At 37.3% G+C, this 14,829-nt stretch overlaps 1 protein-coding gene across 2 annotated transcripts in view; it reads left to right on the forward strand.

Moving 5' to 3' along the window:
- Positions 1-14,829, forward strand: part of DTHD1 (death domain containing 1) — a 69,131-nt gene that overhangs the window by 15,988 nt on the left and 38,314 nt on the right. For both annotated transcript variants that reach the window (XM_032334060.1, XM_032334062.1), the window contains exons 7-8: positions 8,120-8,284; positions 10,010-10,299. In XM_032334060.1, coding sequence (XP_032189951.1) covers positions 8,120-8,284; positions 10,010-10,299 — 455 coding nt within the window. The remainder of the gene's footprint in view (positions 1-8,119; positions 8,285-10,009; positions 10,300-14,829) is intronic.

Below are 14,829 nucleotides of genomic sequence, written 5' to 3' on the forward strand. Positions count from 1 at the left end.
TTCTTTTTTTATCTCCTTAATCATTGTAAACACACTCATTTTATAGTTTCATTCAGATTATTCTATCACCTACCTATTAACATGTTTACTATTATCTATTAGCACGGTATAATCCAGAACATTGTCTATAATGCTGATTCTCTCCTTAGAAATCTAAGTATTGATTATGATTTTTCTTCCAAGTATTGATTTTGATTTTTCGTCAGATCAGCTTTTCTTCTCCCCTTCCCTCCTGCCCAGAGTTGCTTTGCGTGTTTGTTGATTTCTTGAGCCCATGTTCTAAGAGAGTTTGGTTGTTTTTGTTGTTTCTCATTTCATGGCCACTGCTGTCCTTTTGGGATTCCAGGTTGATGACTTAGTTAGTTCCAGCTAATAGCTAGGGGCTGCATATAACGTGCCTGATAATATGTTCAGCTCCAGCCCCCACACCTGGTGTGAGTGCATGGTTGGTGGGGCAGCGTGTGTGTATGGAGGAGACTGATGACTGTGGAAGTATCCGTAGAATCAATGTTCCCTAGGGAGAGAAGAGAATTCTAGAGAAAAAAGCTAGAGAATTCTAGCTTTTTGAGATTCTTTTAAAAAATATTTTATTTATTTATTTGAGGGAGAGAGAGTGAGCATGAGTTGGGGGGTTGGGGAGTGGCAGAGGGAAATGGAGAAGCAGACTCGCTGCTGAGCAGGGAGCCCTCTGGGGCTCTATCCTAGGACTTGGAGATTGTAACTTGAGACAACGGCAGCCGCTTAACCTACTGAACCACCAGTGCTCCTAGTTTTTTTGAGATTTTATTAATTTCCAGACCTAAGGGATTTCCTTTCTGGCTTTCAAGTTGCTCTCTGTGTGTCTGTGTGTTTAAGAAAGAGAGAGTTTTTGTCCAGCATTTCTATGTAGCAGGAAGATGACCATTTGTCATCAACTCAATTGGCCAAAGTGCAGATTTCTCTTTTTTTCTCTGTTTCTTTGCTACAGTATATACACTTTCTACTAGAAAATCCTTTTTCTATCTATGTTTACATGAAGAACTCTGATTTATTCTGTAAGTGGTAGTTCAACTCTTTCCTTACGTGTCAAGACATTCTAAAATCTCCAAGAGGGACTGATTTTTTCTCTCTTTGTGTCAGTCCCATTCTTTCTGCATATCCTATATCATACCATAGTATTATTAAATTCTCTTTTCCATTTAGCATCACTCAGCACAAGTACAACATAGTAGGTGCTCAATAAATGTTGTATGAGTTAAATAAATTAATGAATAAATTTGTGGAAATGTAAATAGTATTAGTAATCCTTCTTTTTTTAAACAATGTTAAATTAGTATTTTATAATAGGCTCTGTTGTTATTAGCGCTAGATATGGTAGATGCATTTTCTCTATCCAGTGGAGCAGAAAACAATAAAATGGGGGTCAGCTGGGTGGCTCAGTCATTAAGTGTCTGTCTTTGGCTAAGTTCATAATCTCAGGGTCCTGGGATTGAGCCCTGCATTGGGCTCCCTGCTCAGCAGGGAATGCTGCTTCTCCTTCTCCCACTCCCCCTGCTTGTATTCTGTCTCACTGTCTCTCTGCCAAATAAATAAATAAAATCTTAAAACAACAACAACAACTATAAAATGGAACCCTATACCAGCTGTTTGTTTAACATTCTTTCATCAAAAGGTGAAAATGGGTGAACATTTTCTGTGGAAATAGGAACACAATGAAGCACTCCATACCTCATAAAATTAAAAAGATAAAATCTAGTTGAGGCCAAAACATAATCTAAATAAAAAAATTAAATGTCTTTATTACACCACATTCCTTTATGTCTGAATGATTTCTGGGAAAAAGTCATCGAATTATGAACCAGAAAAGTTATCTTGACAATAATAAAAGGTGACATTAACTTATTCAATAAAAGTTTATTCCATATTATATTAAAAACATTTTATAGAATCAAATGGGAAAACATTTTTCTTCATGAAAAATACTATTTCTGCAGAATGTTGTTGGTTTTAAGATGATCTTGTTCAAATGTAACATATACGAGAGTCATATACAAGAATATTTGTGAAATAGATATGTCATATCACATGAGAATAAAATAGACCAGTCAGTAAAACTACCATGTAACTTAAGAAATCAAAAAGAGATGATTCCCCAGAATAGCTGACACAGCAGAAGAACAGAGTTGGAAGAGGAGCACTACCTGATTTTGAGACTTACCTTATAGCTGTAGTAATCAACACAGTGTGGTACTGGGGAAAGAATAGGCGAATAGATCAACAGAACCCAATAGAGAGCTCAGAAATAGATTCACATATATATATAGTTAACTCATATTTGACAAAGGGAAAAGGCAATGCAGTGGAGAAGACAGTCTTCTGAAGAAACAGTGCTAGAACAAGTAGAGGTCCACATGTAAAAAACATTGAATCTAGACACAAACCTTACACTATTCACAAAAATTAACCCATCATGGATTATAGACATAATAATAATAATTATAGACATAAATGTAAAATTCAAAACTATAAAACTCCTAGAAGATAACGTAAGTGAAGACTTAGATGACCTTGGGTATGGTGATGACTTTTAGATAACAACACCAAAGGCATTATTCCTGATAGAAATAATTCATATGCTGGACTTCATGAAATTAAAAATTTCTGCTCTGGGAAAGAATATCAAGAAAATAAAATGAGTCACAGATTGGGAAAACATATTTTTAAAAGACACATCTGATAAAAGAGTGTTTTCCAAAGTATACAAAGAACCTTAAAACTAAACAATAAGAAACAAAAAACCTAATTAAAAAAGGGTCCGAAGACCTTAAGAAATACCTCATCAAAGAAGATATATAGTTGGCAAATAATCTGAACAGATGCTTTATGTATGTCATCACTGAGATGCAAATTAAAGCAAAAAATGATACATCAATACACATCTTAATGGATGGCCAAAATCCAGAATATTGACAACCTTAAATACTGGTGAGGATGTGGAGCAGCAGGAATTCTTATTCATTGTTGGTGGGAATTCAAAATAGTACAACTGGAAAACTGTTGGTTTCTTACAAAACTAAACATACTCTTTTCCTAAGCACTTCTTGCTATTTATCCAGAAGAGTTGAAAACATGTCACACAAACACCTGCATAATTTATTCATAATTTATTTATTCATAATTGTCAAAGAAGAAACCAAGATGTCCTTCAGTGGGTGAATGGATAAATAACATCCGCAATAGAAAATTACTCAGTACCAAAAAGAAATGAGCTATGAAGCCAAAAAGGGCATGGAGGAATTTTAAATGTATATTACTAAGTGAAAGAAGTCAGTCTGAAAAGTCTACATGATACATACTGTATGACGTTTTGGAAAAAGCAAAACCATGGAGACAGTAAAAAGATCAGCATTGTCAGAGGCTGGAGTGAAAGAAGGACAAATAGGCAGAGTGCAGAAGATTCTTAGGGAGGTGAAAATACTCTGCATAATATGATGATGGGTACATGTCATTCTACATTTGTTCGAACCTATAGAATATACAACACAAAGAGTGAACCCTGAGTTAGATTATGGACTTTGGATGATTATGCTGTGTAAAGTGTAAGTCCATGAATTATAACAAAGGTGCTGCTTTGTTGGGGGATAGTGATAGTATATTAGGTATGCATATGCGGGGGTAGGAGATAGATAGAGAATCTCTGTACCTTCCTCTCAATTTTGCTGTAAGCCTAAAACTGCTATAGAAAAAAAAGGATTAAAAAAAAAAAAAGAAACTATCCTTGAAAAGTTCCCAGCAATGTCTATTTCTATTTGTGGAGCTTTGGAACAGAACTTTTTTTTTATCTTGGCAAAAATCTTCTGAGTATCTTTTAATTTTGTGGCATGAAGGCATTTATCTCAGAGCAATGTATTCGGGGCACTGTTAGACCTGAAAAGGGCAGTCTGGAGTGCACATCTGCTGCTTTGTCTATCCAGACACTTTATTTTTGGGGGAATTGTATTACAAATTCTGGAAATTGTTCTTTCCATCTATGTGAAGATAATGGGATTTTTCATGTTTTTCTATGTCTCTGTTAATTATAATTGAACACTTGAACATAAATAGGCCAATTAAAATTCCCTTAATGCCTGAAATTTTGAAACAGAAAAAGTCCTTAAGAAATAACAAGGTCAATTATTCTTGAATAAATAAATTGATTTAATAAAGGTTGATTCTGTTTTAAGGATCTCTTAATACATCAGAATGTCTCGTGGAGTGTGAGCAGGTGCTCTTCACTATTAGGCAATACTAGATATGGAAGCTTGCTAATAGCATATAGACAAGGAAGGGTTTGTTTGCAGAGTTGTCAGGAACAGCTGGGATAAGCAAGGATGCTGCCAAATCATTTAATTTCAAGATGAGGTATATGCATTATCACATTAAAGTCTGAATTTGAAGTGATGGATGTGTTTACTAGCTTTACTATAATAATCATTTCACAACATATACATGTATTAAATCACCACATTGTACACCTTCTACAATATGTCAGTTACATCTCAATAAAGCTGGAAAAAATGAAATATAATTTTGATCTTTATATCATTAAGGGTTTTAAAATTTTTATTTTAAGTGTCAGAAAAGGAAGCTCAAAATTTTAAGGAGAAAGAAATTTTTTGGTTCATGTAAATAAAGTCTGGGGATATGTTTATCTTTACATTTCCTCTTAAACCAGAAAGTACTTAGTCTCTCTCTTCTCTTTCTTCCTTTCTCTGTGCCAATTCCATTCTCTGACATTCTCTTGTTCCTCATGCTGGCGATAGCTACATCTTGATAACTGCATGTCCAGTGGAAATGGTGAAGCTTCCCCATGGATATGCATAAAGGCCCTGAGAATTATTCTTACTCTAAATCAATTACAAACCCATCCCTGAGCAGATCACTGGGACCAAAAGGATGATGCACTATACAGGGCAGGCTAGGTTAAGTTATGGCATATTAACAAAAGCCTGAATTCCCAAGGGCTGGTTATAATCTTTATATCTCACACATGCTGTGTTGTCATCAAAGGCAGGCTGCTCCTTGGTTATCCTTACTCTAGAACTCTGGCTGAAAGGCAGCCACTTTCTGGCTGCTGTCAAGTAGCAGAAGAAAAAGCTTTGGATAGATTCACATGAGTAATTAAATGCTTGGTCTCCAAGTGGCATTCACCGTTCATTAACCACAATCAGTCATATGGCCCCACTCAACCACAGGGGACAGGAAGTGCAGTTCACTCTGGAAAATGGTATGGAGGGTCCTCAAAAAGTTTAAAATACAATTACACTATGATCCAGCAATTGCACTACTGGATATTTACCCGAAAGATACAAATGTAGTGATCCGAAGGGCCATCTGCACCCCAGTGTTTATAGCAACAATGTCTAAATAGCCAAACCATGGAAAGAACCCAGATGTCCTTTTAAAGATGAATGGATAAAGAAGATGTGAGATATATATGTATAAATATATAGATATCTAGATATATATAGATAAATATAGATATCTAGATATATATAGATATAGCTATATAGATATCTATAGATATAGCTATATAGATATAGATATCGATATAGATATATAGATAGCTATATCTATATATATCTAGATATCTATATCTATCTCTATCTATCTATATATATAGAGAGAGAGAGAGGGAGAGAGAGAGAGAGATAGAGACATTTAAAATGGAATATTATACAGCCCTCAAAAATGAAATCTTGCCATATGCCACAACATGGATGGAACTACAGTGTATTATGCTAAGTGAAATAAGTCAATCAGAGAAAGACAATTATCATATGAGGTCACTGATATCTGGAACTGGAGAAATAAGGCAGAGGATTATAGGGGAAGAGAGGAAAAAAAATGAAACAGGACGAAATCAGAGAGGTAGACAAACCATAAGAGACTCTTAATCATACGAAACAAACTGAGGGTGGCTGGAGGGCTGTGGGGTGGAGGGTTGGGGTAACTGGGAGATGGACATTGGGGAGAGTGTGTGTTGTAATGGGCACTGGGTATTACATAAGACTGACAAATCACAGCCTAGCATCCCTGAAATGAATAAACAATTATATGTTAATTAATTGAATTTAAATTTAAAAATAATTTTAAAAAAGGAAGGGCAGTCCTATCATATGATCAGAATGGGGGAAAATTGTATTTTTTGCCAAATGTATTAATGAATGCCAAATGCACTATTTGGCTCAAGTTTTACACCCACCTTGACCCTGGAGTAGCACCATTTACACTACAACGAAGAATCTATAAGTCCCCACAAAAAATTAAGGCATTGATAGAAAAAAAAGTAAGAATTGTCATAAGAAGAAGAAATCAATAATATATTTTTTAAGCCAGTTTCTAGTAAATGGTCAAAGTTTTGGATTCACTTTGAGTGTATCTTCCTGTGTTAATAAATTATTAACTTCAAAAGATTACAAAATTCACTGTATTTGTAGTTTTAAAACAAAACCCCAAAACTAAATGCTATTTCTTCACTATCTCCCTTATTTTAAACTAGTCGATTCCCTGAAGGAATCAGAAGAGTCTAAAGTTTTCAGAGTGGACATTTTAAATAGGATTTAGTTCCTCATTTATGTCATAAGACAGCTCAACTTGTAACACTAAGGTAAATTTAAAGCCATAACTAATTCTTTTTTTTTTTAAGGTTTTATTTATTTATTTGAGAGAGAGTGAGAGAGAGAGCATGAAAGCAGAGTAGGGACGGAGGGAGAAGCAGACTCCCCTCTGAGCAGGGAACCTCATGCAGGGCTCGATCCTGGGACTCTCGGATCATGACCTGAGCTGAAGGCAGATGCTTAACCAGCTGAGTCACCAGACACCCCCCACTGTAACTAATTCTATTCACAAATAAAGATGAGGGATTCACACTTGGGGCTTCATTCTAAGTAGCTAGCAAAAATGGTTCTGAAACCCTCGTGAGTAGTAGCATCATTAGACCATTTTCTCCACTCCAACATGGTCAGTATGGAGGACTTCTTCCTCAGTGAGTAATATAAACCCATTTAAGTGAATTCAGGAAAAGAAAAGTTTATTGTAAGGACATCTCTAGGACTACATGAATTCCATCTCTAGGACTACATGAATTCTTTCATTGTGATTTTTCTCCTTTTCTCTTTTAGCATCTCCTCTATTTTTCCCTTCTTACTAATCTCTGTGCTTATTATTTTCATAATCCAGGGCAGTGCAGCTAAAAGACAAGTTATAATCTCTGAGCCTCTTAGACAAATTCCGAAGAAAAAGGATAAAATATTTTTCAGTGCTTAAAATTGGTCTACTGTGAGTCAGTCCAGCTCTGGCTGATGGAAGATAGCACATGATACATACAACTGCCCCTTTTAGGGGATCTGAGTGGAGTAGGTTAAAAAGGAAGGAGCACTATACAAGAAAGCTAATTTCTATGTCTGCTGTAGGAAGTAGGATGAGAATTTTTTTTTTTTAACGATGTGGCATTAATGCTTAGTATAATTATAAGTGCTTTACAAATACTGATTTCATTCCATGATGTAGATACTGATGTTGTTCTCATACTATGAATAAGGAAACGGTGATACAGAAAGAACAAATATCTTGTCCATGGTTGGATAATTAATAAGATGCAGATTCACCCAGGATTTGAAAGTAGAAACTCTTGCTCCCAAGTCTGTGATCTCCCCTATCAGGCACCTCTACTAATCTTGGCTCTCCTAAGGCATTTGTACTTAACAGCAAGTTTATTCATGTTTTGGGGTTTTCCCTTAATTCTTGTCAGTAATAAAATACTTCTCGTTCTCAAAAGCTTATCACAAATATTAGCCTTTCCACTTTGCAAGCTTCCCTGAGCCTTTCCTTCTGCTCTAAGCCATCCTGCACATTCCCTTAATTACCACACTGATCACCTTGTCCTGTGTTTGGATAATACAGTAATCCTGTGAGCTTCTGCAAAGCAAGGGCTGTATATTTCTTATCTTTGTATTCCTGGTGCCTGGCATAATTACTGGCCCATAGAATACCACAATGTATTGTTATTGAATTATTCGCTTAATGAAAGAATGAATGCCTTAAATAAGATTTATGCCACACAAATTTTACCAGTCTTTCTTCTGTTACCATTATATAGGACAAAAAGCGCTTTGCTAAGAAAACCTGGGAACAATGCCTGTGAACCTTTGAAACTACTGGGATTCAGAAGCCGAGACGGTGATTGGTTTGGTCTGGATGATGTGGTGGTGAGAAACATGCAGAGTGGCTTGGTAGCATTTGAACTGTGTGAACATTTAGAGAGGTAATACAATGGTAATCACTAAAAGTTGATGATACTATATCCTGATGACTTACAATTGATATTTATAGAAATGGAACTATAGGATTAAATTTTTTATTCTTCAAATAAGCGTACCAATAGTTCTTCAGAGTGTGCTTCAAACGTCGGCCGGGATTGATACGAATACGCTGTCTATAATTTCATTCATGAGAGTTTCATAAGTGCTTTTGGAAAGCCCTCATAACTTAGACCTATTGTTTAAGGTTTCTTTTAACTCCCAAATAGTTTTAAAATAGCAACTTTATTTATGAAATTCCATAAAGACAGTAATTTGCTGTTCCTACTATGCTCATCTCATAACTGTGTATATGTAAACTGAATTCGTTATTTCTGTGTCCTCATTTTGCTTTCTCATTTCCATGCTTTCTAGACAGTTCATTATGAAAAGGGTTTTAGACAGTTTTCAAGCTCGTGAGGAGCAGACACTCGTAAAGAGAAGGCAATCCTATGGCTAAAGATAGCTTTTATTTTAAAATGGAAGATCTTACATCTACAATTGTCTTGGGTCAGAAATGGAGTCTAAGATGAGAATTTATTGATTTATTGAGGGAGAACTCTTAGGTGAATATTGTAAGGCAATGAAAGAAATAAGTAGGGCAAAGAAGTAAGATCGGAAAACCTCTGGTTTCAGAAATTTTACCTCAACCTGATACCTCAGGGAAGCTCTAGAACATGAGGACCGAGAAAGATGGCTTTATACCCCTGCATCGGTCAGTCCTTGTCTGTGGGTGCAGGGATGTTCTGGCTGAGGGGGCTCCTGTAGGGTAATTCTCTGGAGAAAAGTCGGGGGAAATGTGTGAAAGGGCAGTGATCCAGCTCAGAGAAAGGCGTATTTATTAGTCTGCCAGGCTGCCCTAAAACAGTCCCACAAACTAGGTGGCTTTGACAACAGGAATGTATTGGCTCATCATTATAGAGGCTAGAAGTCCAAGATCAAGTTGTTATCAAGTTTCCTTCCTTCTGAGGACTGTGAGGAAGGATCTGTTCCAGGCCTTTTTCCCTTGACTTTTAGATGGCCATTGTCATGTTCACATGGCGTTCCCTGTGTATGCATATTTCTATGTCCAGATTTCCCCTTTTTATGACACCAGTCATATTGGGTTAGGATATATCTACTGACCTCACGTTAACTTGATTACCTCTGTCAAGACCCTACCTCCAAATAAAGTCACATTCTAAGGTACTGGGGGTTAGGCCTCCAACATATGAATTTAGGTAGAGGGGATAAAATTCAACGCACAACAGGGTCCATTCATAACCATCCTTACCACACAGAGACAGAGATAAAATGTTGAGTCCCCACTTAATTATGACCTGTATTCTTTGTCCCATTGGTAGTAAATGGATGATTTTGATTATCTTTCTCTTCTATAGTTTGAAGTAATGCTCTTTGGTAATGCCAGATAAAATATAATTTAGAATATGCTGCCATATTTAGAGCTGATCTGAGACTGGGCAATTGCTTCATCTATGAACATCTGTTTAGAATTTGGTTTGGTTTCAACAGTTCCTGGGCTGCCAAGAGTTGCGTTAATGTCATTCACAAATCTAACTTTTGGGTTTTCAGCATGCCTGATTTCGAAGAATGTTGAATGGGATTGGCTCTTTCCTTGGGTGTTATTTGTTATGAGTATATCTTTGACGTGGCAGGTGGCCCTTATGTCATGCCTCTTTGCTCCCATGCAGGTTTGTTGTGCTTCATCTTTCTTCCAATGTGGAAAACAGCCATTTGGTTTCTTTTGTGAAAGCTCTGGAGGAAGCCATGCTCAGCACCACTGCTTGTGCTGTACTGTGCCACCAGAAAGACAACCCCCGGAGAGTAGTTATCCTTGTGCTGCCCTCTAAAGATTTAAGCCAGGTGCTTAGGGGCTTGCGTTTGGAAGCGTTCAGTGGTCCCCCGGAGCCATCGCGTCCCTTCCAAGTAAAAGAAGGAGACCAGCTTCTTTTAAGATTTACTGGAAATATCTTTGCTTCAAGTAAGTATAAAGACATCTTGTTGTACCCTCTATGGGCTAACAGCTGCAAACTTCAGAAAGAGTTTGTTAAACTTGTAAGACTAAGGACACTTCCAGAAAAGTGAGAAGAGGCTTTTAAAAAGTGGGAAGAGGAAAACACTTATTTCTTTCTTCCTTTCCAGCCTCTTCTCTTATGAGGGGATGAATGATCCTTATAGACAGACTCTAAATGACATTCTTCTAGGAATAGTCTTCTCCAGGATTACTGAGTCCAAGCTAGAATCATCTCTCTCACACAACAGGGCAGTTACCTCCTAAATACTCCTCTGCTTCCACTATTAGCCATGTGAAATCTAATCCCACACAGGAACAATAATAACCGTTTAGAACTATAAATCATACTTTATTGCCCCATCATTAAAACCTTACAGTTATCTCTTAATTTACTTAAAATAATAACTAAACTCTTCCTGATGTACTATGAAGAATCTAATCTTGGATCAGTGGATTCCCAAGAGATGTGTGCATAGAACTATATTCCAGTATAATTATCTTATGTATACTTCCATTTACTTCATTTTATACATTTAAAAGACTACTCTGAGAAGCCAATAGGTTTCACCAAGTTCCAAAAGGGTCCATGGCACAAAAGTGGCTAAGAACCTCTCTGATCTAGAAGACACTCTGCTTACCTCTCACCTTCATATTTGTCTGGTGCTTTTTTGCTTCCATTATAGATCTTACCACAACTTGAAATGATTTTATTTATTCACTTATTTTTCATTCATATACTTGTGTTCTTCACTGGAATGTAAATTTCATGAGGCTGATGACTATGTCTTCCCATGTACCCCTGAACCTGGTACATTGAGAGTGTGGTACATCAAGAGCTTTCAATAGTTATGCAATGAATGAGTGAATATATGACAATACTAAGAAAAACAAACAGCACAAATGAATATGAGAGGTTGAAGGATAATGGGGGAGAAGTGAGGGAATAGATAAGAAAAAGAGGTAAAAACATAGACCAGTGGAACAGAGTAGAGAGACCAGATATGAACCCTCCACTCTATGGTCAAATAATCTTCAACAAAGCAGGAAAAAATATACATTGTAAAAAGGACAGTCTCTTCAATAAATGGTTCTGGGAAAATTGGACAGCTATATGTAGAAGAATGAGACTCAACCATTCTCTTAACACCATACACAAAGATAAACTTGAAATGGATAAAAGACCTCAACATGATGCAGGAATCTATCAAAATCCTAGAGGATAGCATAGGCAATAACCTCTTTGACATCAGCCACAGCAACTTCTTTCAAGACATGTCTCCAAAGGCAATGGAAACAAAAGTGAAATTGAACTTTTGGGACTTCATCAAGATCAAAAGCTTCTGCACAGCAAAGAAAACAGTCAACAAAACAAAAAGGCAACCCACAGAAGGGGAGAAGATATTTGCAAAGGACACTATAGACCAAGGGCCGATATCCAACCCTTGGATTCTATATCCAACCCTTGGAGTTCTATAAAGAACTCCTCAAGCTCAACACACACAAAACACATAATCATGTCAAAAAATGGGCAGAAGACATGAACAGACACTTCTCCAAAGAAGACATACAAATGGCTAATAGGCACATGAAAAGATGTTCTTTATCGTTAGCCATCAGGGATATTCATATCAAAACCACATTGAGATACCACCTTACACCAGTTAGAATGGTCAAAATTAACAAGAGAGTAAAAAACAAGTGTTGGAGGGGATGTGGAGAAGGGGGAACCCTCTTACACTGTTGGTGGGAATGCAGGTTGGTACAGCCACTTTGGAAAACAGTGTGCAGATTCCTTAATAAATTAAAAATAGAGCTACCCTCTGACCCTGAAATTGCACTACTGGGTATTTACCCCAAAGATACAGATGTAGTGAAAAGTAGGGACACCTGTACCCCAATGTTCAGTAGCAATGGCCACAGTTGCCAAACTGTGGGAAAGAACTAAGATGCCCTTCATCGGATGAATGGATGAAGAAAATATGGTCCATATATACTATGGAGTGTTATGCCTCCATCAGAAAGGATGAATACCCAACTTTTATATCAACATAGATGGGACTGGAAGAGATTATTCTGAGTGAAATAAGTCAAGAGAAAGAATCAAGTATCATATGGTTTCACTTACTTACGGAGCATAAGGAATAACACGGAGGACATGGGGAGATGGAGAGAAGTGAGATGAGGGAAATCGGAGGGGGAGACAAACCGTGAGAGACTGTGGACTCTGAGAAACAAACTGAGGGTTTTGGAGGGGAGAGAGTGAGGGGATGGGTGAGCCTGGTGGTGAGTATTAAGGAGGGCACGGATTGCATGGGGAGCACTGGGTGTGGTGCATAAACAATGGATGCTGGAACACTGAAAAGAAATAAAATAAAATAAAATAGTAAAATAAAATAGAATAAAAATAAATAAAATAAAATAAAAAGGGAAAAAAAGATGAAGAGAATGAGAAAAGGAAGAAAAAGGAGAACACAAAGAGAAAACAGCTATATGAGAGAAGAGATAAAAAGTTTTTTGGAGAAGTTGCCATCCCAGCAATTTCTTTTTACTAATTCAACCACTTCCCCTCTGTAACTTCTCTCCTTGATGTGGAATAGAATCTAATAGGTCTGTTGGCAAAAGTGAGGAGTAAGGGAGAAGTCAGGCATGGGTTTTATGGGGATTTCTGGCCCAGGAATCTTGTGATAGACTCGAAGTAATAGTTTCTGTTCCCTTATAAATTGATACAGATCTCATTGATTTTTAATGATGCTTATTTTCTCTGTAATTCTGGAAATGAAGCCAAGCTCCATTGGCTCTTTGTTGTCACAAAAATGATGCAGCTTGAAGCCGAGGCTGCCCTTTTTCTGGCATCTCAGAAATAAGACCCGAAGTGTCCCAGCGCAAACTGTCTTTTCCACTTCCGCATTCACTGTCCCAGCCATCTGAGTCAGCTGGCAGGAGCTAGTGAGTAAGTGACAGGGTATCAGAAAAAGGGAAAGGGAAGGGTGAGGAGGAGGAGGAAGGAACATAGAAGAGATCCTTTTCTACTTGGCTTCCGAAACAGAAACCACAGTGTCTACCCTGGGACAATCTCTCTAAGAAGAGAGAGTAAAAAACTGGAAGTGTCCCACCCAAAGTAATGATGCCAGTGATTTTCCTGTAATACTTGGAAGAGCAGCTGTGTTTATCTAGTGCCCTAAACAGGAGTGAGTTACGATGCTTCTCATGAGCCATGGTACTGAGTGTATCATTGTCCATAATGGGGAGGGAGAACATAAGCTAAAATAAGAGTGCCTGAGGAAAGCCAGCGCCTGAGCAATTTCTCCATGTAAGGAATGGAGAAGAACTCATCTTCACTCGAGGGAAATGACTAGGGCAGGATGCCGGGTTGTTTCTCTTTTGCCTTTCCTAGAGACCTCTGCTCAGATCTGTGGCCTCATTGGGTTCCTCTCCCTGTAAGAGGAGCAAGATTCTCAGGAAAGCTCTGATACCTCATCCTTTCATTAGAGCCTGTGATCGTTTCTGTGAATCTCAAAGACATACAATCAGCTAATGTCTGCTTAGAGGGTTCTCCTCTCCACCCACCCACTCCACCCACCTCCAGTTACTTCCTCCTCCACTTTCACACCTCACCTTGATGGTCATGTTTAGAAGAGTGTTCCCACTGATATGTCAGTTCTTATCTTACTTTCTTTTTTTTTTTTTTAAGATTTTATTTATTTATTTGGCAGAGAGAGATCACAAGTAGGCAGAGGCAGGCAGAGAGAGAGAGGAGGAACCAGGCTCCCCACCAGAGAACTTGATGCGGAACTTGATCCCAGGATCCTAAGATCATGACCTGAGCCTAAGGCAGAGGCTTAACCCACTGAGCCACCCAGGCACCCCAGTTCTTATCTTGCTTTTTCAGATCTTTATGTACTTCTCTCTTGTGTACCTGGCCATAGATACAATCTTCATTTATTCATTTAGTTGTTGGATCAATGTCCTTTTCTCTGACTACAGTCCCTTGAGAGCTGGTCCTGTCCTGTTGGTGGGCACCATTCCATACCTAGTACCTAGTATAATGCCTAGCAGTTAGAAGGAGTTTTTGTTGGAAGAATGGAAGATAAAAACTTAGGAAAGAATTTAACATTATAGAATTATGTAATTCAAAGTATTTAAAATTAAAATTTAAAAATTTTTAATTTTGAAATTAAATATTTAAACTTTTAAGTATTTTCAAAATTAAATATTTTTATTTAATTTTAATTTAAAAGTTTAGGTGACTGTCCTTTGAGAAATGTCAAAAATTTTATATTTATTTACATAGAATAGAGATGATTCCTTTTAATGAGGAATCATGGGCCATGTACTTTATTTCTCCTTCTAAGAGAAAATAAGATAAATGCTCCCCTGGGTTTTTTTTATATTGGTCTTTGTCTTCCTTCTGAATAAATGTTTTCATTCTCCAGGTTACAGCTGTTAATTTAGCACTTAGACCTCCTATTGCATGTCATATAAACCCTCAAAGCTCAC

Source organism: Mustela erminea, chromosome 2, assembly GCF_009829155.1.
Source record: "Mustela erminea isolate mMusErm1 chromosome 2, mMusErm1.Pri, whole genome shotgun sequence".
In the NCBI taxonomy this organism is placed as follows: Eukaryota; Metazoa; Chordata; class Mammalia; order Carnivora; family Mustelidae; genus Mustela; species Mustela erminea.